The sequence below is a fragment of the Pan troglodytes genome, chromosome 9 (assembly GCF_028858775.2).
Source record: "Pan troglodytes isolate AG18354 chromosome 9, NHGRI_mPanTro3-v2.0_pri, whole genome shotgun sequence".
Classification (NCBI taxonomy): domain Eukaryota; kingdom Metazoa; phylum Chordata; class Mammalia; order Primates; family Hominidae; genus Pan; species Pan troglodytes.
The window spans coordinates 59977028-60001531 of NC_072407.2; the positions used below are offsets into that span (position 1 = coordinate 59977028).

Sequence of the window (24504 nt, forward strand, 5' to 3'; positions counted from 1 at the left end):
CAGTTTGATAAATGTAATTTTTTTTTTTTTAAAGAAAACACAGAACAAGTCCTAAATCAGACAAATTGCACAAAACAGAAGAAAATTGTAAGCTTCCTCGGAGAGGAAGAGATGTCCATGAGAAAACCAACTGGGATGAGCCTACAAAAGCATGTCCCTCTCTCTCCTAATTTACTTAGTCTCAACTGAGCCTAACAGGAGCTGGCCTCTGTCCCAGCTGCAGGATGCTCCCAAGGCAGTGTCCAAGAGCCTGGAAGGCAGCTTTTATCAGCAGGTTCAGTACAGCAGGAAAAGCCATCCTGGCAGAGTCCAGTGGTCCTGTTAGCGTAGGCTGCTGCTGCTGCTGGCCTGGGAGCTGCCCATACCTGGGTGGTCTGGACTATGTCGATTCTGGGGGAGAAAGAAGCAGGGGTAAGAACAACTAGGAACTAGCCTTGGCTTTGATCAGGCTGTACAGGAGAAACCTGCAACCTGCCTTGGGTTTTCAATCTTGGGTCCAACTTGAGGCAAAGAACTCTAGGGTATTTAGGACAGGGGTGAGATCTGGGGAAACTCACTGGGTTGTGGCAATAGGCCTCTACTCTACCTTCTTTTTCTTCTTCTCTTTCTTCTTCCTTTTCCGTTCAGGATCCTCTTCTTTTTTCTTTTTCTTCTTCTTGTGATCTGAATCAGATGGTGTTTCTGTAGGAGACATTAGGTACCTATCACCTGTAAAGCTCAAAATCCTCTACTGTTATGAACCACTGAAGACTACAGGAAAATCCCAAGTCGGGGCAACTGCTTTTGTCCAAATGGCCAGAAAGGATACAGAGGTGCTGCTAGAGTCCCTGTCCCAAGTCCCAAGAGACCACAGTACATTGGTTTCTTCTTCAGGGGAATTTAGGAGTCCAGAGCTCCATACGGAACTTAACTGGGTTTACCTATGGAAGTTCAAACCAGATTCAGAAGGTCAGGTTTGTTTTTTTTTTTTTTTGCTTTGAATAGAACTGCTTCTTACCTGGGGGGACAGGATCCTGGGTACGGCTCTGTTTGTGCTTGTGCTTATTCTTCTTCTTGGGAGGCTGAATATGCATCAGACGACACTGCTCCGGCAACTGAAGGAACCAAAGGAAGGTCCAGGTGAGTAGAGGGAGGAAATCTCTCCTGCTCTTATCGTCCATTCTGCTCCATTATGAAGGAACAGACTTGGAGAGAAAAACCATCTCCATGTTTAGGCCTCCCCATTTGCCTTCTTCCTCCAACAGGACTCACCGGGCCAGTGTGGAGGCGGAAGCCGGCCAGCATGGTCCCTGTGATAGGATTAAAAGAGCTACTGAGAATAGGGGGCTTCTCAATGAGAGAGCGGAGGCTGCTGTTATCATGGGAACCAGGCAGATCAATCATCCCTGGCAGGTCAGGCAGGAAGTTACTTAGCTTCTCCTTCACCTTCTTCCCACAGAATTTATTATAGGCTTGTTCCAAGTTGTAGTGTGTGATCAGATTCGTGCTGCCTGTCAGCTCTGTGCTACCTAGACAACGCAGAATAAAAATAAAAAAGATCAGTCTTCAAAGTAGACCCAGGGAGTGAAGGACTATATATTAACCTAAATAAGACATTTTTTAAGTGCAGATTTTAAAATTTAAAATTTATTTTTAAAGAAACAGAGCAGGCCGGATGCAGTGGCTCATGCCTGTAATCCCAGAACTTTGGGAGGCTGAGGCGGGTGGATCACGAGGTCAGGAGATCGAGACCATCCTGGCTAACAACACGGTGAAACTCTGTCTCTACTAAAAATACAAAAAATTAGCCAGGCGTGGTAGCACGTGCCTGTAGTCCCAGCTACTCAGGAGGCTGGGGCAGGACAATCACTTGAACCCGGGAGGTGGAGGTTGCAGTGAGCTGAGATTGCGCCACTGCACTCCAGCCTGGACAACAGCGAGACTCTGTCTCAAAAAAAAAAAAAACAGCAAAAGTAAATAACATGAAAAGTATAATACAACACAATGGTAGGTTCCAATGGGAAGGGCAAAAACAGGCAAAAATCCAATAGGGCAGAGACAGGAACTGCTCTAGCCCAATGAAGGAGACACTCCACTCTCTTAAGATTAACTGGAGTTGATTTACATGATGCTTGCTTCGTGGTAAATGCTGTTCTGAGTGTTTCTCATAAAATGTATTAGTGAAAAATTATATTCTCTGACACAGCTAGGAAAATACGACCTTGCAGCTCAGCTACAACCATGCTCAGGGGGCCAAATATGACCCAGTGACTTAAGGGTCTTGTCAAGGACTTTTTTTTTTTTTTACTAGCAAGAAACACTAATCACCTTTACATAAGAAAAGAACTGGGAGATTTTTTCTAGCTACCACTGCCTAACTTGTTACCAACATCTTTATTCTTCCTCGTGATACTGAGTATGATGCCTTGCCTAAAAGGAATAAATGTTTTTTGTTTTTGAGACGGGAGTTTTGCTCTGTCACCTAGGCTGGAGTGCAGCAGGGTACGATCTTGGCTCACTGCAACCTCTGCCTCCCAGGTTCAAGTGATTCTCCCACCTCAGCCTCCCAAGTAGCTGGGATCACAGGCACACACCACCATGCCTGGCTAATTTTTTTCTAGTAGAGAAGGGGGTTCACCATGTTGGGTAGGCTGGTCTTGAACTTCTGACCTCAAGTGATCCGCCACCCCCCGCCGCCTCGGTTTTCCAAAGTGCTGGGATTACAGGTGTGAGCCACAGCACGCATCCAGGAAGGAATGTTTGATTAGAAGTCAGTCAACTAATGGCCAGGCGCGGTGGCTCACGCCTGTAATCCCAGCACTTCGGGAGGCCAAGGCGGGCAGCTCATTTGAGGTCAGGAGTTCAAGACCAGCCTGGCCAACATGGTGAAACCCTGTCTCTACTAAAAATACAAAAATTAGCTAGACAGTAGTGGCACACACCTGTAATCCCTGCGAGGCGGAGGTTGCAGTGAGCTGAGATCAGGCCACTGCACTCCAGTCTGGGCAAGAGAGTGAGACCCTGTCTCAAAAAAAACAAAACAAAACAAAACAACAAAAACAAAAAAACAAGTCAGGCAACTAGAATTATTCTGGTTGTCTTCCATGCCTCAGTTTCCTCTTATCTGTGGAATGGAATAATAGCTATCTTACATACACATAATTTTCTCCCAAGGTTCAAATGAAAATATGCTGAAAAGCATAAAGTATCAGGCTTGGCACAGTGGTTCATGCCTGTAATCCCAGCACTTTGGGAGGCCAAGGCAGGCAGATCACCTGAGGTCAGGAGTTTGAGACCAGCCTGGCCAATATGGTGAAACCCCATCTCTACTAAAAATACAAAAATTAGCTGGGTGTGGTGGCATGCGCCTGTAGTCACAGCTACTTGGGAGGCTGAGGCAGAAGAACTGCTTGAACCCGGGAGGTGGAAGTTGCAGTGAGCTGAGTTTGCAACACTGCACTCCAGCCTGGGTGGGAGAGTCAGATTCCATCTCAAAAAAAAAAAAAAAAAAAGTATTATATGTATGCAAGGCACTATCCATATAAATATTGCATGGCTGATTCTTTTTTAAAAAATATACATTTATTAGTAACTTAATAAGGACCTAGTAGCAAGGGTAGAAATAGCTAACTACAACTTCATTTGTAATTATGATAGACACAGAGGGTACAAATGACAAAAATGGCTTGTTTATAATCATTCACTTGGGAAAACTGAGGTACTGAACTGTAAGCTCCTTAGAGGCACAGACAATGTCTTGTTCATTCATGTATCGCTAGTGCCCAGCACAGTACACACATTAGGTGCTTAATAAATATTTATTAAATAAACAAGGCACTTTCCCTCTATACCTCTAGGCCTTATTCATCCTTTTCCTTCCCTTTACTACCAAACAACTCAGAAGACTGAGCGAGGGTAATGGCAGGAGACCCAATGTCACAGTATCTCTCCTCATAACTCTGGGCACTGCCTCTTGCCATTACAATCTTCTGAATTTCCCCTGCTCTGCCAGCTCTCCTCTGTCCAGATGGTTATCCTTAAGGCTCAGGTGAGAAGGCAGTCTGTGCTTTTTCTAAACTGTAACTTGAGAGTTCAAATTCCAGTTTTGACTATTCTACAAAGATTACTTTTTATATTTATTTATTTTTTGAGACAGTCTCGCTCTGTCATCCAGGCTGGAGTGTAATGGCACAATCTTAGCTCACTGCAATCTCTGCATCCTGGACTCAAACTACTTTCCTGCCTCAGCCTCCCAGGTAGCTGGGACTACATGCATACACTGCCATGCTAGGCTATTTTTTGTATTTTTTGTAGAGACAGGGGTCTCCCTATGTTGCCCAGGCTGGTCTTGAACTCCTGGACTCAAGCTATCTGCCTGCCTCAGCCTCCCAAAGTGCTAGGATTACAGGCGTGAACCACCCTGCCCAACAAGATAAAAAAAAAAAAATTTGTTTTGAAATTCCAAATCTTGCCAACATCACTCAGGGCTTCTCTATTTCAATCCATGGCACCCACATGTTCCAGATATTTTTGGAAATCAGTACTCCTCTGTTCACAAATCTTAATGGTTTCTTTTTGCCCTCAGGAGAAAGCTCAAATTCCTTTGACTGGCACTCAAGGCTAATTACATCTTACTCCAACTTAGCTTTGGGGCCTCATCAACCACTACTCTCCTATGGAAAATTTCTGATCCATCCAAATGGATCTCCTTATCTCCTCAAAAAAACACCCCTCACATTATCTCATCTTAGGAAAATTCTTCCTAATTTTTCTTCACCAACATGAATTATTCAAGGTCTAGCTCAAGTGACATCTTATTCTCACTGTCATTCTGGATAGCAACACACTTTGAAAACCATTAGGTAGTTCTTAATATTGATGGCTAAGATATTGTTAATTGCTGTTGTGAGGCATGAGCACAAAATGAGATGGAGTTGACAGGAAATATAGTCACTATCCTTAAACCACAAATTTTACATTCCTAACTAAACTCCTTGAAAAGCAATGACAAGCATTACTAATCTCTCTCTCCATCTCACCTGCCTCATACACCCAGCATTTGCCCAGAACATATATTCAATATCTGTCAACTGACTGATACAAATAGCTACAATCAGAATAGGGAAGGCAAAAGAAAGATTAAAAGAAACCGCTGGTGGACATCAACCACTAACTAATCAAAGGGATGTCAACTTCTCCATGTTTCAGTTTTTTCAATTATAAAATGTAGACAGTAATGCTACCTCAAAGGGCTATTCTAAGTATTAAATACTACTTATATTAAATACTGCATGTAAGTGTGTTGTGAACTTCAAAGTACTATACCAATATTTGTTGCTATTTCCCTCAAGTCATGATGTGGAAATAAGACTTGAGACAATGAAAGGCATCTGGGAGGCTGGGCGCAGTGGCTCACGCCTGTAATCCTGGCACTCTGGGAGGCCAAGGTGGGCGGATCACCTGAGGTTGGGAGTTTGAGATCTGCCTGACCAACAGGGAGAAAACCTGTCTCTACTAAAAATAAAAAATTAGCTGGGTGTGGTGGCACATGCCTGTAATCCCAACTACTCGGGAGGCTGAGGCAGGAGAATCGCTTGAACCTGGGAGGCGGAGGTTGCGGTGAGCTGAGATTGTGCCATTGCACTCCAGCCTGGGTAACAAGAGCAAAACTCTGCTTAAAAAAAAAAAAAAAAAAAAAAAAAAAAAAAAAAAGAGGCATCTTGGAGACCAAACATGTCCAAAATAACTCTTGATTTCCACCTCTTCAAACTTGTTCCTTCCTCATCTTCCAAGTCTCCGTACCCATACACCCAATTATTCAAGCCGAAAACTTAAAAAGGCATCAATTCCTCTATTTCCTTCACTTCTATATACAATATATATTTTTAACTGAGACAGGGTCTTCCTCTATCATCCAAGCTGGAGTGCAGTGGCACAATCATGGCTCACTGCAGCCTCAACTTCCTGGGCTCAAGTGATTTCTACCACCTCATCTTCCTAGGTAGCTGAGACTACAGGTGCATGCTGCTATCCCTAGCTAATTTATTTTTATTTTTTGTAGAGATGGGGTCTCATTATGTTGCCCAGGCTGGTCTCAAACTTTTGGGCTCAAGCAATCCTCCCACCTCAGCCTCCCAAAGTGCTGGGATTACTGGCGTGAGCCACAGTGCCTGGCCCTGTATTCAATTTTTCAACCCTGTCAGCTCTACCTCTAACATCCTGTATCCATTTACTTCTCTATGCCCTGCTATGCTCTGGTTCAAACCATTATCTTTCCTGGACTACTGAGCAGTAACTTCTGACTAATTTCCCCACTTTCTATTTGTCACGTGGCTGCTTAAATGATTATAAATAAGTACATTTGACCAACTTCCTATGTTAAAATGGCTTTCCTTGGCTGGGCACAGTGGCTCAGACCTATAATCCTAGCACTTTGGGAGGCCAAGGCGGGAGGACTGCTGTTGGCCAGGAGTTCAAGACCAGCTTGGGCAACATAGTAAGACCCAGTCTCTACAAAAAAATTTTAAGTTAGCCAACTGTGGTGGTGCATGCCTGTAGTCCTAGCTACTTGGAAGGCTGAGGTGGGACGACAGCATGAGCCTAGGAATTGGAGGTTACAGTGAGCTATGATTATACCACTGCAGTCCAGCCTGGGTGACACAGTGAGACCTTGTGTCTATAAAAAAAATTTTTAAATGGCTTCCTTTTGTATTTACAATCTAAATGCCTTTACTGCTTTATAAAAGCCTCTGCCTAACTCTCCCAGCTTCATCTCTCTCCCTAAACACTCTTTCCTTTTGTTCACTTCACTGGAGTCCAACTGATTTTCTGTCCCTCAGATATTCTAAGCTTTTTCTCACATCAGGGTTTCTGACCTCATTTCTTGTATCTACAATTGTCTCTCCCTCCTGTCCATACATGGCTGGCCCTTTGTCTATGCTTACATTTTAGTTCAAATGTTAGCTATGTGAAGAGAGCATCTCTGGCCACTCTAGCTAAAGTAGTTCTGCCCCTCAATTTTTTTTTTTTAAGAGACAGGGTCTCATCTGTTGCCCAGGCTGGAGTGCAGTGGCACAATCTTGGTTCACTGCAGCCTCGACCTCCTGTGTTCAAGCGATTCTCCTCCCTTAGCCTCCTGAGTAGCTGGGGCTACAGGCATGCATTACCACGCCCGGTTAATCTTGTATATTTTGTAGAGACTGGGTCTCGCCACGTTGCCCAGGCTGGTCTCAAACTCCTGGGCTCAAGGGATTCTGCCTCGGCCTCCCAAAGCGCTGGGATTACAGGCGTGAGCAACGCACCTGGCCACCTTCAATTTTTATCATGTTTTCTCTTCCTAGCATTAACCACTTTCTGACATTATCTTGTTTACAATGCCTCCTCCACTGAAATGTACATCCCAAAAAAGGCAAGCATCTTGTCAGTCTTGTTCACAACTGTCTCCAGCATTTAGAAAAGTGCTTGGTACATAGGTACTCAACAAAATAATTTTTTGAATGAAAAGAGTTTGGTTCGATTCTTATCCATTTTTTGATCAGACCAGGAAATGCCGGAACCTTAGAAGGAAGAATGGCAACTTGCCCCAAACCAATAGCAAGTCTGTGGGAGACCTGTAACTAAAACTTTGGGTCCCCAAAGATATTAAATCAGGCCTCTCGAGCTCCAAACTCAAACCCTGGATTTTGTTTGTTTTGAGACGGAGTCTCGCTCGCCCAGGCTGGAGTGCAGTGGAGCAATCTCGGCTCTCTGCAACCTCCGCCTCCCGGGGTTCAAACGATTCTCCCGCCTCAGCCTCCCGAGTAGCTGGAATTAAAGGTATACGCCACCACGCCCAGGTAATTTTTGTGTTTCTTGTGGAGACAGGGTTTCATCATGTTGGCCAGGCCGGTCTCGAACTCCTGACCTTAGGTGATTCGCCCGCCTCCGCCTCCCAGAGTGTTGGGATTACAGGCGTGAGCCACCGCGCCCAGCCCTAGGTCATTTTTTAGAGAGACATAAACCAATGTCAGGGACAGAGCCTGGACATGGTGCAAAAGACAGTAACGGAGATGCACTGCGCCCCTGCCCGCCATTCATCCCTTTGGTTGAATTCAACCCATCCTGGTTGAATTCAAGTCATCCCTCTGCTTGTGAATCCTAACAGCGCTTCCGACTTAGGGCTCCACAGTCCGGGTATGCGTTGCCTAGGTTACCTCGCACCTCCGCTAGCCGGCTGAGAGCCACGCCCATCACCTCCTCTCTAAGATTTGATTGGCTGGCTTTGGCAAGGCCGAGTACTCACCTGGCAGTTCCCTCATGAGGTAAAAAGGGCCACAGCCAGCTCCTGACTTGTCCGCGCCAGGAGGGGCCGTGGCCGCGGCGGGAGGCGGGGCCGTGCCGGGTCCCCCGCCCGCAGGAGGCGGTGGCGGGGGTGGAGGCTTTCCTGGTCCGAAGCCGAGTGCGGTTGGGGGCGGTGGTGGGTCAGCCTGAGCCCCAAACAGTGCCGTGAAATTCTCCATCGTACCCACCGCCCCGGCGCTGTCTCGGTGTCTGCCGTTGGTAATTTTCATTGGACAATGCTTTCAAGAAGTACCCCCCCCGCCTTCTCAAGGAGCCGCTTGTCATTGGATGCCTCAGGCACCGCCTACCTTGTTTCAACAACTACTTCCGTCGCCTTATGAGAACGTTCAGGAAGTGCTATTTAACCTATTAGAGTCTTCTGCTAGCTCCGCTTGCTACAGTCCAATAAAATGACTTAGGCGGATAAAGCGACAACTAGACTAACCAATAAAATATTAAGTTCTTTTTTGGGTTCTGACCTACCACAGCGTTCAGAGAACTACATCCGGGTTTAGAGGCCGTACGTTTGCGATATAGCCCAATAGCAGTCGTTATGGTGGGGGAGGCGGGGCGAGACCTACGACGCCCGCGAGCAGTGGCCGTTACGGCCGAAAAGATGGCGGTCTTGGCACCTCTAATTGCTCTCGTGTATTCGGTGCCGCGACTTTCACGATGGCTCGCCCAACCTTACTACCTTCTGTCGGCCCTGCTCTCTGCTGCCTTCCTACTCGTGAGGAAACTGCCGCCGCTCTGCCACGGTCTGCCCACCCAACGCGAAGACGGTAACCCGTGTGACTTTGACTGGGTGAGCCTCCCGCGTGTTAGTACCCCGCGACCTTGACTGTCCCTGCCCTTGCAGGTGTATCTGGGAACCCTGGGGTTTACCTCTCTGAGAACACCTGAGGTTCCGAGCCTGTAGCGGACTTAGAGACTATTAAGTGCAGGGTCCGAACCATCATCGAGTCTAAACTTTTTGTTTAAGATGGGAAAACGGAACATGTTAGTCGTAGCCCCTGCACAACGGCCCAACAGCTTTTGACTGTTGAGTCCAGGTTTCTTTCTGTTTCACCATTGAGACTAATAAACAGCCCTATCAAAACTGTACATACACGTGTATAACGTTTTACAGTGCCGCTCATTATGTAAAACCTCCTGAGGAGCCAGTAAGGTAGACAAGGCAAGTAGTAATATTCCTGTTTCATTGGTGAAGAAATGGATCTCGGTATATTTAGGTGACTTGCCCCAGGTCATACAACTAATGAGTGCCTGGGACTTGAAACTACTCTTCTGGCCACACTACCTGCACAACACTGTCAGCCGCTTCTTAATTCAATAAACATTTCTAGAGTGTACACTCTAGGCACTCTGCTTGATCCTGAAGATGCGAAAGTGGATAAAATTTGGGGGCTACTGTAAAGGAATTGTAAAAAATACGTTGTAAAGAAATCTTTGGGATTTCTTTGGGAAGTGTCCCAAGCTCCTTGCTGTGCTTCCTTGGTATGGGTGGAGGGACTGCTCGGAACATGAACTTAAAGCACTTTCCCTTCTGCCATATAGCATGTAGGGGCCAAGGAAAAGCTTCCCCTTTGCTCTCTGAGGGTTTGTTGAAAAATCAACCGACAAAGGGCACATTAATAGGAGAAAGGCATAGAAATTTTATTTTAACGTGCATAGCATGAGGGAATTGCAGGAGAATGACCCAGTGGGGTACAGATGCTTATATACCCTTTTTCATAGGAATATGGGAGATGGGAAAATGTGGGTGATTTTAAGGTGGATCGTAAATGATTTTTAGGGTGATTCAGTGGCCTGGAGAACATACAGTGGCCTGGGACAATGACTGTTGGGCCTGCAGAGCAGACAATGGTTTCTGACAAAAATCTGTCCAGGTGTGTTGACAGGCTTCAATCTTTCTTCTTGTACTGAGGTAAGTTAATGAAAACTCAGGGAAGAGACCAGAAGTAATCGTTGTCTTCTTTGACAGGTCTGGACTTTAGGCAGATAAGGTAGTTATCAGAGTAAAGCTGCTTCCAGTATCTGCTGGTATCCAGGGACCTTTAATTTAAAATGATTAGCATACAGGATGCCATATTTTGGGGTGTGAGTCCCTGGTCTTCTTTATTTCCTTTGTCTGAAACTTCCTTAGAAGTTTCACTATAAGCTGAGTTGGTGTCTGTGGAGAGAGAAATCGGGCTAGTAATTGAGCGGCAAAGGATCCCATTAAACCAGCCTCTCATTTTGGGGGATAGTCCAGTTCAATTAAATTGTTGTGTCTCATTTCAGAAGATGGCATTGTAGATGAGTTCTCAAAGCTAGGCCTCTGTATACGATGTAGGCAAACAGGTATTTAATAAAAGAGACATTTCTATGGAACAAGACAAACAAAGCTTAATATCTGGTATAGTCTATAAACTAGTTTCTTTAGAGTCTGGAGGGCAGTCAATTGGGAGGATTAATAGCAATCTATTTTCCTAGATTGTAGGTTGTGTGTAAAGTTTGTCCAAATATAAGCTTTTGTGGTGATTTTTTTTTCAAAGTCACGTTGACTAGCTTTAGCTGGTAAGGCCTTAGGAAAAAGGCAGGGTTTTTAGTTTTTTGGATTTTTTTTGAGACAAGGTCTTGCTCTGTCATCCAAGCTGGAGTGCAGTGATGTGATCATGGCTCACTGTAGTCTTAACCTCCTGGGCAAAGCCATCCTGCCACCTCAGCTTTCCAGGTAGCTGGAACCAAAGGCATGCACTACACACCTGGCTAATTTTTAAAAATTTTTTTTCAAGGTGGGGTCTCTTGATGTTGCCCAGGCTGGTCTTGAACTCCTGAGCTCAAGGGATCCTCCTGACTTGGCTTTCTAAGGAGCTGGGATTTACAGGTGTGAGCCACTGCGCCAAGCTAAAAAAGGCCGTTTTAATTTTTAGTGATTCTAAGTCAGAAGAGTGGGTGAAAAATGGAAAACATTAGTCTGGAGGTTAGCAATTTTATGAGTCCAGTTTTATTTTCATTAGACTTTGGAAATTTTTACCCAGTCCGGTGATACAGTTTCAAAGTTATCAGAAACCTTTATTTGTCAGCATTCTTCCCATGCTTTCCATGAGCCTCCTTGAAAATAAGACACTTGGCCAGGCATGGTGGCTCACATCTGTAATCCCAGCACTTTGGGAGGCTGAGGCGGGTGGATTTCCTGAGCTCAGGAGTTCGAGACCAGCCTGGCCAACATGGTGTAACCCCGTCTCTACTAAAAATACAAAAAATTAGCTGGGTGTGGTGGTGGGTGCCTGTAATCCCAGCTACTCTGGAGGCTGAGGCAGGAGAATCACTTGAACCTGAGAGGCAGAGGTTGCAGTGAGCCAGGATCGTGCCATTGCACTCCAGCCTGGGCAACAAGAGCAAAGTTCTGTCTCAAAATAAACAAATAAATAAAATTTAAAAAATATATTTTATATATAATATATATGTATTAATGTGCTTTTAATACTAAAGCTGATTTTAATAAACTTTACAAACAAATCTGTCTAATCTTGATCAGCTTTGACTAGACAAAATTTCCATAAACCTTTTATAACCTCTTAGAATTTGTTTTCATTCTTTATTTTCTTTCCCTAGCTTTTTATTGTTGTTGTTATTTAGTTTTTATTTCATAATCATAAACTTAACTGCAATCCAGCTAGGCATGTAAAGGAACAAGGAAAACACGGAACCCAAAGGGAACTGCAGTGAGAGCACAAAGATTCTAGGATACTACGAGCAAATGGGGTAGAGGGGTGCTCTCCTAAGAGGAGAGCACAGAAGGAATGGTCTGGTGGTTAAGACAAAACAAGTCAAACTTACTAGACTTATCCACAGTCAGCAATGGTGATCTTCTTGCTGGTCTTGCCATTCCTGGACCCAAAGCGCTCCATGGCCTCTGCAATATTCATGCCTTCTTTCACCTTGCCAAAGACCACATGCTTGCCATCCAACCACTCACTCTTGGCAGTGTAGATGAAAAGCTGGGAACCTTTTGTGTTGGGTCCAGCAATTGCCATGGACAAGGTGCCAGGACCTGTATGCTTTAGGATGAAGTTCTCATCATCAAATTTCTCCCCATAGATGGACTTGCCACCAGTGCCATTATGGCATGTGAAGTCACCACCCTGATACATAAACCCTGGAATAATTCTGTGAAAGCAGGAACTCTTACAACCAAATCCTTTTTGTCCAATGCTCAGAGCACGAAAGTTTTCTGTTGTCTTTGGAACCTTGTCTGCAAACAGCTCGAAGGAGATGCGGCCCAGGGGCTCACCATCCACGGTGATGTCGAAGAACACGGTGGGGTTGACCATGGCTGATAGTAGAAGGCTCCTGGTGGTGGCAGCAAAGCCTCTTTGCCCAACTTTTTATATCTGTTTAGTTTTATCTATATCATTGTTTTCCTCCATTCATTTATTCTGAAATAACCCCCCCTCTTTTTTTTTTTTTTTTTTGAGATGGAGTCTCACTCTGTTGCCCAGGCTGGAGTTCAGTGGTGTGATCTTGGCTCACTGCAACCTCCGTCTCCTGGGTTCAAGTAATTCTCCTGCCTCAGCCTCCTGAGAAGCTGGGACTACAGGTGCCTGCCACCACGTCTGGCTAAATTTTGTATTTTTAGTAGAGACGGGGTTTCACCATGTTGGCCTGGCTGGTCTCTAACTCCTGACCTCATGATCTGCCCGCCTTGGCCTCCCAAAGTGCTGGGATTACAGGTGTGAGCCGCCGCGCCCAGCCACAAAGGATTTTTAAAAAGAGCTTTCTGGTCAGAAGTTGGCTTAACTAAAAGCTGATATTCAGGATACTTTTTTTTTTTTTTTTTGAGACAGAGTCTCGCTCTGTCACCCAGGCTGGAGTGCAGTGGTACAATCTTGGCTCACTGCAACCTCCATCTCCTGGGTTCAAGCGATTCTCCTGCCTCAGCCTCCTGAGTAGCTGGGATTACAGGTGCATGCCACCACGCCCGGCTAATTTTTTGTATTTTTAGTAGAGACGGGTTTTCACCATGTTGGCCAGGATGGTCTCGATCTCCTGAACTCATGATCCAGCTGCCTCGGCCTCCCAAAGTGCTGGGATTACAGGCGTGAGCTACCGTGCCTGGCCAATTTTTTTATTTTTTAAAGGCTTTTTGCTTTTTCTCTTTTGGATCTTTTGGATCTCATGCCCTGGGAAATTTTTTCAGTTGACTGAAACCCCCTTTAAAAAAAAATAATGTTTAGTCCTTGTGTTCACTTCCTTTCTTGTTGGCATGATCTTTGCTGAGAAAAATGTAAAATTTCTTTTTTCTTTGTCTTTTTTTTTTTTTTTTTTTTGAGACAGGGTCTCACTCTGTTGCCCAGGCTGGAGTGCAATGGTGAGATGTCACCTTACTGCAACCTTGACCTCCTGGGCTCAAGTATTCCACCTCAGCCTTCTGAGTAGCTGGGATTACAGGTGCACACCACCACGCCCGGCTAATTTTTGTATTTTTTGTAGAGATGGGGTTTCACCATGTTGCACAGGCTGATCTTGAATTCCTGGGCTCAAGTGGTACATTTTCCCTCAGCCTCCCAAAGTGCTGGGACTACAGGCATGAACTACTGCACCCTGCCTTGAAAATGTAAAATTTCATTAGCCTTTTGGGGAAGCTTAAAATCTCTCCAAATTGGCTTCTCCAAAACTGGTTGTTCCATGTACTTCTACTTCTTCCTTTTGCCACCTTTGATAACCCTTAAAGGGGTCTAGATGGGACTTCTGACAACCCTGAGATCCCTTGAGGAAGACAAAAAAAAGGTGCCACTGGTTGGGCGCGGTGGCTCACGCCTATAATCCCAGCACTTTGGGAAGCTGAAGCAGGTGGATTACCTGAGGTCAGAAGTTTAAAACCAGCCTGGCCAACGTGGTGAAACCCCATCTCTACTAAAAATACAAAAAAAGAAAAAGGTGCCACTGACCCTCTCTTTTGGGGCCTCTCGTTTTCCTTATAGAGCCCCAAAAGTCACTAATGGGTTCATGTCAGGTTTAAAACTCTTCTCTCTTTTGAATTAAACTCTCTAGTCTTTGGCTTTTGTATCGATACATGTGTCTATGTATGTATGTATATGTCTATACATGTGTTTATTGTGTATATGGTACCAATAACGAATGAGTACCCCCAAAAGTCAGGAGTCAACAAATGGAAATTCAAAACAAAACTTTTTTTTTTTTTTTGAAACAGAGTCTTGCTCTATCGCCCAGGCTGGAGTGCTTTAGCATGATCTCTACTCACTGCAACCTCTGCCTCCAGATTAAGCGATTCTCATACCTCAACCTCCTGAGTAGCTGGGATCACAGGCGTGTGCCATCACACACAGCTAATTTTTGTATTTTAGTGGAGACAGAGTTTCGCCACGTTAGTCAGGCTGATCTCGAACTTCTGGCCTCAAGCCATCCGCCCGCTTTGGCCTCCCACAGTGCTGGGATTACAGGCGTGAGCCATCGTGCCTGGCCTCAAACTAATTTTTATAAGTGTTTCTTTTTTTTTCCTCTGAGTTAAAAGACTTGCATCTGCAATGGACTGTTACCTTACAAGGAATCGAACCCACGCTGCAGCAGCTAACCAGTTTATTGCCAGCCACTAGACCACAGATCATAGTGCCTTTTTGCAGGCCCTTCAGGGGATCCAAAACAAGCAGTTTGAGTGTACAAAGAATTTTAACTTGTGTTTTGAATCTGATTTCTGTCTTTTAAAAATCTTGCCAAGGGAGTTTTTAAGGCTGTGTTCTTTCTGTATCTTTTTATGGGTACTAGAAAGATAGCTGTTTTTTTTTTTTTTTCCCCTCAGGCCAGGTACGGTGGCTCATGCCTGTAATCCTAGCACTTTGAGAGGCCAAGGCGTGTGGATTGCCTGAACTCAGGAGTTCGAGACCAGCCTGGGCAATACAGTGAAACCCCGTCTCTACTAAAATACAAAATATTAGCCGGGTGTGGTGGTGTGTGCCTGCAATCCCAGCTACCTGGGAGGTTGAGGCAGGAGAATTGCTTGAACTGGGAGGCAGAGGTTGCAGTGAGCTGAGATCGTGCCACCGCACTCCAGCCTAGGTGACAGAGTGAGACTCCATCTCCAATCAATCAATCCATCAATGTTTTATTTAAATAAATAAATAAAGTTTTTTTTTTGGTTTGGTTTTTTTTTTGTTTGTTTTTTTGTTTTGAGATGGAGTTTTGCTCTTGTTGCCTAGGCTGGAGTGCAATGGCTCAGTCTCGGCTCACCACAACCTCAGCCTCCTGAGTAGCTGGGATTACAGGCATGTGCCACCATGCCCAGCTAATTTTGTATTTTTAGTAGACATGGGGTTTTTCCATGTTGGTCAGGCTGTTCTCAAGCTCCCAATCTCAGGTGATCCACCAGCCTCGGCCTCCCAAAGTGCTGGGATTACAGGTATAAGCCACTGTGCCTGGTCTAAAATGTTTTTTAAATAAAGCCAATTTACTTAGTGACTTAAGCCAATAAGCCTTTTTCATGGAAAGTCTCAGAGGTAATTTTCTAGGTTCAGAATACCAGATGATATAACCCTCACATTCCCCCAAAATATTTACTTTCAAAAATAGGCTAAGATAGCGAAAGACTCTTGTTTTCATAGACAGTTAAGGATGGTGTTTATGTGTGTGTTTCCTGTAGTATCCCACCAATACGTGGGGGGCTGCTAATCATAGACCTATTAATTTGAGACACCAGCTAGGCACTCCCTGGATTGGACTTGCCCAGGACTAACCAGGCAATAAGAGTTGAGATTTCTTCCTTCTCACTGAAGTAATTTTATTTATTTATTTTTTAAATTAATTTTAAAAATTGAGGGGGGAGACAGGGTCTTGTTCTCTTACCCACGCTACAGTGCAGTGGCATGGTCGCAGTTCACTATAGCCTCAACCTGCTGCACTTAAGCCATCCTCCCACCTGAGCCTGTCAAGCAGATGGGAGTATAGGCACGTGCCAATGTACATGCCCAGCTAATTTTTAAAAATCATTTGTGGAGAGGAGGTCTCACTGTGTTGCCCAGGCTGGTCTCAAACTCCTGAGCTCAAGCGATCCTCCCACCACAGCCTCCCAAAGTGCTAGGATTACAGGTGTGAGCCACCGCGCCCAGCTTCAGTGAAGGAATTTTTTTAAAAGGAGAAGAAAAAGATGAAAGAGTTGAGACAATAAAATCAGGTGTGAGTCACTGCACCCGGCCCTCTTTCTCTTTTGAAAAGGCCTTGAAAGATGGCTCTCTCCTTCACCTTTTGTTGTGTCCTGTAATTTTTACTAATTATCTAAAGTAAGGGAGAAAAATTGTTTTTGAAAACAGGCAAATAAAGTATCTTTTGAACATGGCTTTTATTCTGCATGCCTGTTATATCTGTATCTTTATATGTGTCATATAGAAGTGATACTTCACTGCCAAACTACATGAAAGAGCTCTAATCAAGTAATTTAAAAAATGTAAGTGCTCATCACATTGGTAAAAGCTAGCTCAGATGCCTTTTAATTTACATAACCTTGGTAAAACTCTCCAGTGATTTGAAAATCTTAAAGTCATGTTTAAACCCTCAAGTTTTTTTTTCCCCCACTGGAAATTTGGGTTACTAGAAGTTAAGATAGTAGAAACATAAAATATGCTTTTATTAAAATTTTATTGGCTGGGGTGCAGTGGCACAAGCCTATAATCCCAGCACTTTGGGAGGCTGAGACGGGTGGATCACCTGAACTCAGGAGTTTGGGACCAGCCTGGTCAACGTGGCAAAACCCCATCTGTACAAAAATACAAAATTAGCTGGGCGTGGTGGCGTGTTCCTGTAATCACAGCTACTTGGGAGGCTGAGGCAGGAGAATCCCTTGAACCCGGAAAGCAGAGGTTGCAGTGAGCTGAGATTGTGCCAATGCACTTCACCCTGGAGGATAGAGCAAGACTCCGTCTCAAAGAAAATAAATAAATAAATAAACACACGGATGTCAACTCTCAAAAAAATGTAAGTTTCTTTTTTGTTAAGAAACTAAGTGGCTTGGGCTGGGTACAGTCGCTCACGCCTGTAATCCCAGCACTTTGGGAGGCCAGGGCGGATGGATCACCTGAGGTCAGGAGTTCGAGACCAGCCTGACCAATGTGATGAAACCCCATCTCTACTAACAATACAAAAAAAACTAGCTGGGTATGGTGGCATGCACCTGTAATCCCAGCTACTTGGGAGGCTGAGATGGGAGAATTGCTTGAACCCGGGAGGCGGAGGTTGCAGTGAGCCAGGATTGTGCCATTGCACTCCAACCTGGGCAACAAGAGCAAAACTCCATCTCAAAAAAAAAAAATTCATTGCAAAAAAAAAAAAAAAAGAAAGAAAGAAACTAAGTGGCTCACGCCTGTAATCCCAGCACTTTGGGAGACTGAGGCAGGCGGATCACAAGGTCAGGAGTTCGAGACCAGCCTGGCCAACATGGTGAAACCCTGTCCTACTAAAAAAAATACAAAAATTAGCCGGGCATGGTGGCGAGTGCCTGTAATCCCAGCTACTCGGGAGGCTGAGATGGGAGAATTGCTTGAACCCAGCAGGCAGAGGTTGCATTGAGCTGTGATCACACCACTGCACTCCAGCCTGGGTGACAGAGCAAGACTCTGTCTCAAAAATAATAATAATAATAATAATAAGCTAAGAGTTGCTTTATAATGAAGAAAATTATACAGATAAAACTAAATGGATTTTTTTTTTTTTAAAAAGGAAAACAAAACAAGCCAGGGCAACAAAACTCTGAGCCCTATGGTTACCAAGAAAACAGTCAATATAGGGGAAGGGCAAAACCAAGTAACTATTTAAAACCAAAGGGTGTAATGTAAAGGAATTGTTCCATTTTGTAGATTGGTATCATTCAGCTTCTTTTTTTAAAAAAAAACTTTAGTGGATTGTGAAAATAACTGCTTTAAGGACAAAATTCTTAATTTTAAATGCTACAGAATTTAAGAGCTTGTTTGAATTAATGCAGGACCCAGAACTCATTACTGAACAGTCACTGAGTATATATGATCCAAACACAAAGGGGGTTTATTCTTGAAAAAGCAATCAGCCTAGTGGGCCAGATAATGCCATTATAAGGTCTCTTTGCCCTGAGAAGGGAACTGCCCAACTCTCCCTTTAAAATACCAAGTGAAGTACCCCAGATGAAGCAGTTAGTATGTTTCATATACAAGCCATGTTGCATAGCTTTATGATAACTGGGATATCCTCCCACCAAATATGTCTATTACCCAGGTCATGGTAAATTTGGAGGTTAAGAGGGCCCGTTTTACATGGGTGCCCTCCTACAGAATCATAGGTCTGTTTAAGAAGCCTTACCAAATATCCTGTCCCTCATAGGTCTTACAGATGCAACCCCATGCTGGGAACCCAAACCTTTTGTACCAGAAAAGGTAAAATGGTCTGGGGATTAAAAAAAAAAAAAAAAAAAAAAAAGGCTTCCTGGGACCAGAACATAAAAACATACAGGTTAATAGAACTGTGAAATGTAAGATGTTTAAACAAGCTTTATCTAAGGTAGTTGTAACCCCTTTTACCTAAATGTCTTATGAAAATGGGTACTATAAGGCTGGGCATGGTGGCTCACACCTGTAATCCCAGCACTTTGGGAGGCTGAGGCGGGTGGATCACAAGGTCAAGAGTTCAAGATTAGCCTGGCCAAGGTGGTGAAACCGTGTCTCTACTAAAAATACAAAAATTAGCTGGGTGCGGTGGCAGGCGCCTGTAATCCCAGCTACTCGGGAGGCTGGGGCAGGAGAATCACTTTGAACTCGGGTGGCAGAGGTTGCAGTGAGCCAAGATCGCGCCACTGCACTCCAGCCTGGGCAATAGAGTGAGACTGTGTCTCAAAAAAAAAAAAAAAAGAAAAGAAAAGAAAATGGGTTCTACATCTAATTGGGGGATGTTTTCCCCTTTCTAGTACTGTGAAACTGAAGATGTAAATCTGCTCATGTAAATCCTCCATTGCATAGCCTTTTGTGTGGAGCATTTATCGGGGCTGATGGCAAAAACTAAGCCCTGACTTTTTAAGTGCAGATTAAGCCATTATTTATCTCTCCCTGTTTTACTTCCAAGGAAACCGAAATCATGGTATTCTGAAGACTAGAAACATGAATCTCCCTCATTTGGTATCCCACTGACCCTGGATCTGTTTCACTGCTAATGCTCTGCTGCTAAAACTATACAAGCTGCCTCCCTTTGGGCCAGGGCACATGAGGTTATAAGGGCTGGTTTTGAGGGATAAAATTAGGTCAAGATTGGCTGGTCGAGGTGGCTCACGCTTGTAATCCCACCACTTTGGGAGACAGAGGCGGGTGGATCACTTGTGGTCAGGAGTTTGAGACCAGCCTGGCTAACAGAATGAAACCCTGTCTCTACTAAAAATACAAAAATTAGCCAGGTGTGGTGGCACATACCTGTAATCCCAGCTACTTGGGAGGCTGAGGCAGGAGAATCGCTTGAACCCAGGAGGTGGAGGTTGCAGTGAACTGAGATTGTGCCACTGCACTCCAGCCTGGGCGACAGAGTGAGACTCTTATCTCGAAGAAAAAAAAAAAAGGTCAAGATTAAACCCTCCAAATCAAGAAGGGGGTACTAAAAATGCCCAAACAGCTGGTAAAACAAAATTGGTTGCCTTCTAAACTATTATGTGTTACTTCTGCATCCACCCCAACCATAAAAATTTTCTGCTTACTATAAAATTAAGGAAAAATATTTACTAACATTATAAAATACCATGGAACAAAGCCTTCTGGTTATAATACTCCAAATTATAAGTCGTGAAGATAAATATATCTACAGATATAGATATGTATATATACATATTTTAAATTATTTCTCAGAATGATGCTTATGTTTTGTATAGCTAATTGCTATAAGTCTGTAACAGAAACCAAGCTTACAGTAGCTCAACACATAAAAGTTAAAAATAAGTCAGTCTGCCGGGCGTGGTGGCTCACTCCTGTAATCCTAGCACTTTGGTAGGCTGGGGTGGGCGGACTTCCTGAGGTCAGGAGTTCGAGACCACCCTGGGCAACATGGTGAAACCCCATCTCTACTAAAATACAAAAAATCAGCCAGGCGTGGTGGCATGCGCCTGTAGTCCCAGCTACTCAGGAGGCTGAGGTAGGAGAATTGCTTGAACCCGGGAGGCGGAGGTTGCAGTGAGCCGAGATCACGCCACTGCACTCTGGCCTGGGCGACAGAGCCAGACTCCGTCTCCATAAAAAATAAGATTAAAAAAAAAAAAAAGTCAGTCTTGTAACTTTGTTTTTTGGGTTTATTGTTGGCTTTTTTTTTTACTTAATAATTTTAAGAAGTAATGAATGCCTGTCCACATCCATTCCTATATGGCCTAAAACAATTGACTATAAGTCTTTTGACTCTTAAGGCCCTCAGCCATAGGGAGTCCTGCCAAGGAAAAAACACTGTAGAATTATATGACTTCTCCTGTGACAAAACCTTTTCTCCCAAATACCAGTATATGGTGCAATACAAAAGTTGTGTGAAAAATAGGTTTCTACTTTTAATAAGTCTGTAACAATTTAAACACCAAGGACCAGGCATTTCTCCCATTTAATTTATATCCTCCCTCAGGATGCTATACCTATGGAGATAAATTGGTGGAAAGAGAGATTAAATTTATTACTTTCTAATTTAATATTGGTATCACAATTTTCAAATAAGATTTATCACAGGGTTCAAATAACCCTTATTAAGGAGTACAAACACACTGTAAGTCTATTCAAAGAATATGATGATGCATGCAGGGTTTTTCCTGGCTGATTGGGTTGTTTACTGCCCTCAGATTCTACCTATAACCCTGAGTGCCCAAATCTTCACTGTCTTTATGATATTTGTTATTATATTAGCATTAGGCATTTCTTGTAAATATTATGCCAGATACAGCAAAAGGCAAAGGCACAGTTAAAGACCCGGATCATAATAGCTCAGAAAATAGATCTGATCCGGGATTTTTTTTTTAGACTAAGCCTGACTCCATTTCACCCCTTAAACAATTGGCTATTACATCAGGTCAGACCATGTCCTCCCCCCATTATCCAAATCGCTAATATTTAAAACTATTACCATCAAATCAAAGGACTCTAGAAACAAGCCTTCCTAGTCCTGTGGGACCCTGCCAGATGGCCAAATCAGACAACTCTAGGAATGAAGTTTCCTAGCACGTTGGGACCTGCTGGTGTTTGTTGGTCTACACATACATTCTATGGAATGCTTTTTGGCCAAGAGAGGGGACTGAGGACTAAGCTATGATTTTTTTTATCTTGCCCAAATTCCTTTCTAAGGGGTCTGGGTAATCATGCCCTAAAAACCATAAATTCTCATCAGATGGGTTTTATTTAACCCTGGATATCTATTGTGACTTACTTTCCTATCTGACTCTGGCATAACAAGGAAGAAACTAAAAATGTTTTACCCCAAAATCTGTTTCCTTCCCATACTTTGAAATTGCCCTACAAAGTCTCTTCTGGGAAAAATCCACATTCTGTAGAGAATCCCCTTTTCCCTTTGTTTTCCTTCCTTCTCAGATCCAGGAAATAATCAACTAAGAGCTAGGCACCCTTTTAAGTCCAATAAGAAACGATTTACAACCTGCTCTCTCCGAAGTCCGCTGAGAGCTTCCTCTGCACAATAAAACTTGGCCTCCTCAATCCTTTATCATAACCTGAACATTCCTTTCTGTGAATCCCAGGTCTTTAGACAAACTCAACCAATTGTCTGCCAGAAAATATTTAAATTTACCTACAGCCCCGCTTTGAGTTGTCCTGCCTTTCTGAACGAAACCAATGTATTTCTTAAATGTATTTGATTGATGTCTCATGCCTCTCTAAAATATTAAGCTCTACCCAGACCACCTTGGGCACATGTTCTCAGGACCTCCTGAGGGCTGTGTCATGGGCCATGGTCACTCATATTTGGCTCAGAATAAATCTCTGAAAATATTTTACAGAGTTTCACTCTTTTTTTTTTGAGACAGAGTCTCGCTGTGTCGCCCAGGCTGGAGTGCAGTGGCGCCATCTCGGCTCACTGCAAGCTCCGCCTCCCGGGTTCACGCCATTCTCCTGCCTCAGCCTCCCGAGTAGCTGGGACTACAGGCGCCCGCCACCATGCCTGGCTCATTTTTTGTATTTTTAGTAGAGATGGGGTTTCACTGTGAGTTTGACTCTTTTTGGCAACAGTAATATGGCTCCCAACGTTGGCCTCAGAGAAGACTCAGAACCCCAAAGGAGTTGCCCGAAACTGGAGGTAAGGTACCAGCAGGGGCCCACTGAAGCCCCACTGAGTTCGAGCTTCTCCTTCGGTGGAACTGTTAAGTCGTCCTGAGCCCCGGACCTCCCTTCAAGGGCTGATGGTTCTTGATTTTTTCTGAGCTGGTTTTTTGCTAGGAAGTTGTTGTTTAAGGATCCTGATTGTAGTTTGGATATGCATTCTGAAGGGAATTCTCTATTGCTTTTTCTCCTAAAATTTATCTTGATTCGGTTCATCTGTGTGCATTTGTGTGAGGAACTGAACTGTTGCTTTCATAGAGACTGAGTTTTTCAGCTCTGAAGAGAAAGGGTGTTTGCTCTTCCCAGCTGAAAGGTGCCCCTGGGTGACTGGGGGCTTTGTGGGAGTGTCCAGGGGTTGACCCCCAAGACGTACAGCGGCCCTAAAGGGAAATCCCTTTAGGGATTAATCCCCAAAAACAATTAATTTAAAAAATGGCTCATCCAGGAAACGCACATGAGGGCTGATCACCCAGCGTTTTGAGCCCTCTCAGAGGTCACAGACCTCTGGAGAGAGATACTTAAGAAGGCAGAAACGACTCAGTGGTGACACTGTGGAGTCTTGCCTGCAAGCAGCACGCATCAATCCACCACACATCAATCCACCACACAAGAACCCTAGGCTACAGCTCAGCTCCTCTAAGGAGAAAAAAAAAAAGGCGAGAAACAAATCTAAGACTAAGGAGAAAATGAGGAGAATGTCCCCTTTTCGGGTCCTTCATAGGTTTTATGGCACCTCTACTTGCCAGAATTGATATAAAATGGAAGTAATATGGTCTTTGTGCACATTTGCATTAAGAAAAAAGAGTCCTAAGGTCAAACTGAAAACTATAGAGTTCTAGGTTCTGTTTTTTTTCTGCCTGCTTTAGATCAGCTGTTACTTTTCGACTGAGATAAAAACCACTGTTCTCTGTTTTTTTGCAAGTCGGTGAAGTTGTATTTGTCTCATGGCAAAAGTATTGAATTAATAGCTATGGGAACTGTGTGTGTGTGTGTATTTAAAGGCCTTTATAATAGACATATAATTTTACGTTCAATTGGCAATTGAAACCCTTTTAATTTCCCTCTAGCACACCAGACTTTCTCTTCTTACCTTATGATGTAAATTTTGCTATCTGATTTTCACCTGAGTTGCCTTTAATATGCAAATTTAAGGCTGTTTAGCTGACAGCTGCCTAGGGTAGGATTTTTAAAAAACGGAACAAAAAGGAGGTTGTTATGAGTCTATGCCATGTGCTTCTATCGGCATACCTAATAAGTCTATATATTTATGTGTGTGTATACAATATTTTCACTACTGAAAATATATAAAGAGCTCTAATTAATTGGCTTAAAAATATATAAAAGTGGGTAGGGCGCAGTGGCTCACGCCTGTAATCCCAGCACTTTTGGGAGGCCGAGACAGGTTGGATCACAAGGTCAAGAGTTTGAGACCAGCCTGGCCAACATGGTGAAACCCCGTCTCTACTAAAAATACAAAAATTAGCCAGGCATGGTGGCATGCACTGGTAGTCCCAGCTACTAAGACTGAGGCAGGAGTATCGCTTGAACCCGGGAGATGGAGGTTGTGGTGAGCCAAGATCACACCACTGCACTCCAGCCTGGGCAACAGAGCAAGACTCCGTTCCCCCCCCCCAAAAAAATAATTATATATATATATATATATGCATGTGGTGGCCATGGTGCCTCACGCCTGTAATCCCAGTACTTTGGGAGGCCGAGGTGGGTGGATCACCTGATGTCAGGAGTTCGAGACCAGCCTGGCCAACATGGTGAAACCCCTTCTCTACTAAAAATACAAAAATTAGCCAGCCATGGTGGTGGGCGCCTATAATCCCAGGTACTTGGGAGGCTGAGGCAGGAGAATCGCTTGAACCTGGGAGGTGGAGGTTGCAGTGAGCCGAGATCACATCAT

The 24504-nt window shown here is 44.0% G+C and overlaps 3 protein-coding genes across 6 annotated transcripts in view; 1 reads left to right on the forward strand and 2 right to left on the reverse strand.

Moving 5' to 3' along the window:
* On the reverse strand, positions 1-8682 carry MED19 (mediator complex subunit 19). The gene is made up of 5 exons (XM_508439.8): positions 8261-8682; positions 1252-1508; positions 998-1094; positions 587-681; positions 1-390 (listed from the first exon to the last, which is right to left on the reverse strand). Exons 1-5 carry the CDS (start codon positions 8526-8528, stop codon positions 322-324), a joined length of 786 nt encoding a protein of 261 aa, XP_508439.3. The 5' UTR covers positions 8529-8682; the 3' UTR covers positions 1-321.
* Positions 8648-24504, forward strand: part of TMX2 (thioredoxin related transmembrane protein 2) — a 26465-nt gene continuing 10608 nt past the window's right edge. For 2 of the 4 annotated variants that reach the window (XM_016920921.3, XM_016920922.3), the window contains exon 1: positions 8648-9103. In XM_016920921.3, the coding sequence (XP_016776410.2) occupies positions 8852-9103 (252 nt within the window). In that variant the 5' untranslated portion in view covers positions 8648-8851. Of the gene's footprint in view, positions 9104-10093; positions 10226-24504 lie in introns of those variants that run through there. The other 2 variants (XM_024347157.3, XM_024347154.3) reach the window with 2 other exon arrangements.
* Positions 12129-12617, reverse strand: LOC743878 (peptidyl-prolyl cis-trans isomerase A-like). Its single transcript, XM_054662294.2, has one exon. It carries the CDS (start codon positions 12615-12617, stop codon positions 12129-12131), a length of 489 nt encoding a protein of 162 aa, XP_054518269.1.

Excerpts from the sequence above, each read along its gene's own strand:
- MED19 (XM_508439.8), bottom strand. The coding sequence starts at position 8,528 with ATGAAAATTACCAACGGCAGACACCGAGACAGCGCCGGGGCGGTGGGT. Across the intron at positions 1,509-8,260 it reads CCTCATGAGGGAACTGCCAG|GTAGCACAGAGCTGACAGGC; the intron begins GTGAGTACTCGG and ends TGCGTTGTCTAG. Across the intron at positions 391-586 it reads AAGAGAAGAAGAAAAAGAAG|AATCGACATAGTCCAGACCA; the intron begins GTAGAGTAGAGG and ends TTTCTCCCCCAG.
- LOC743878 (XM_054662294.2), bottom strand. The coding sequence starts at position 12,617 with ATGGTCAACCCCACCGTGTTCTTCGACATCACCGTGGATGGTGAGCCC.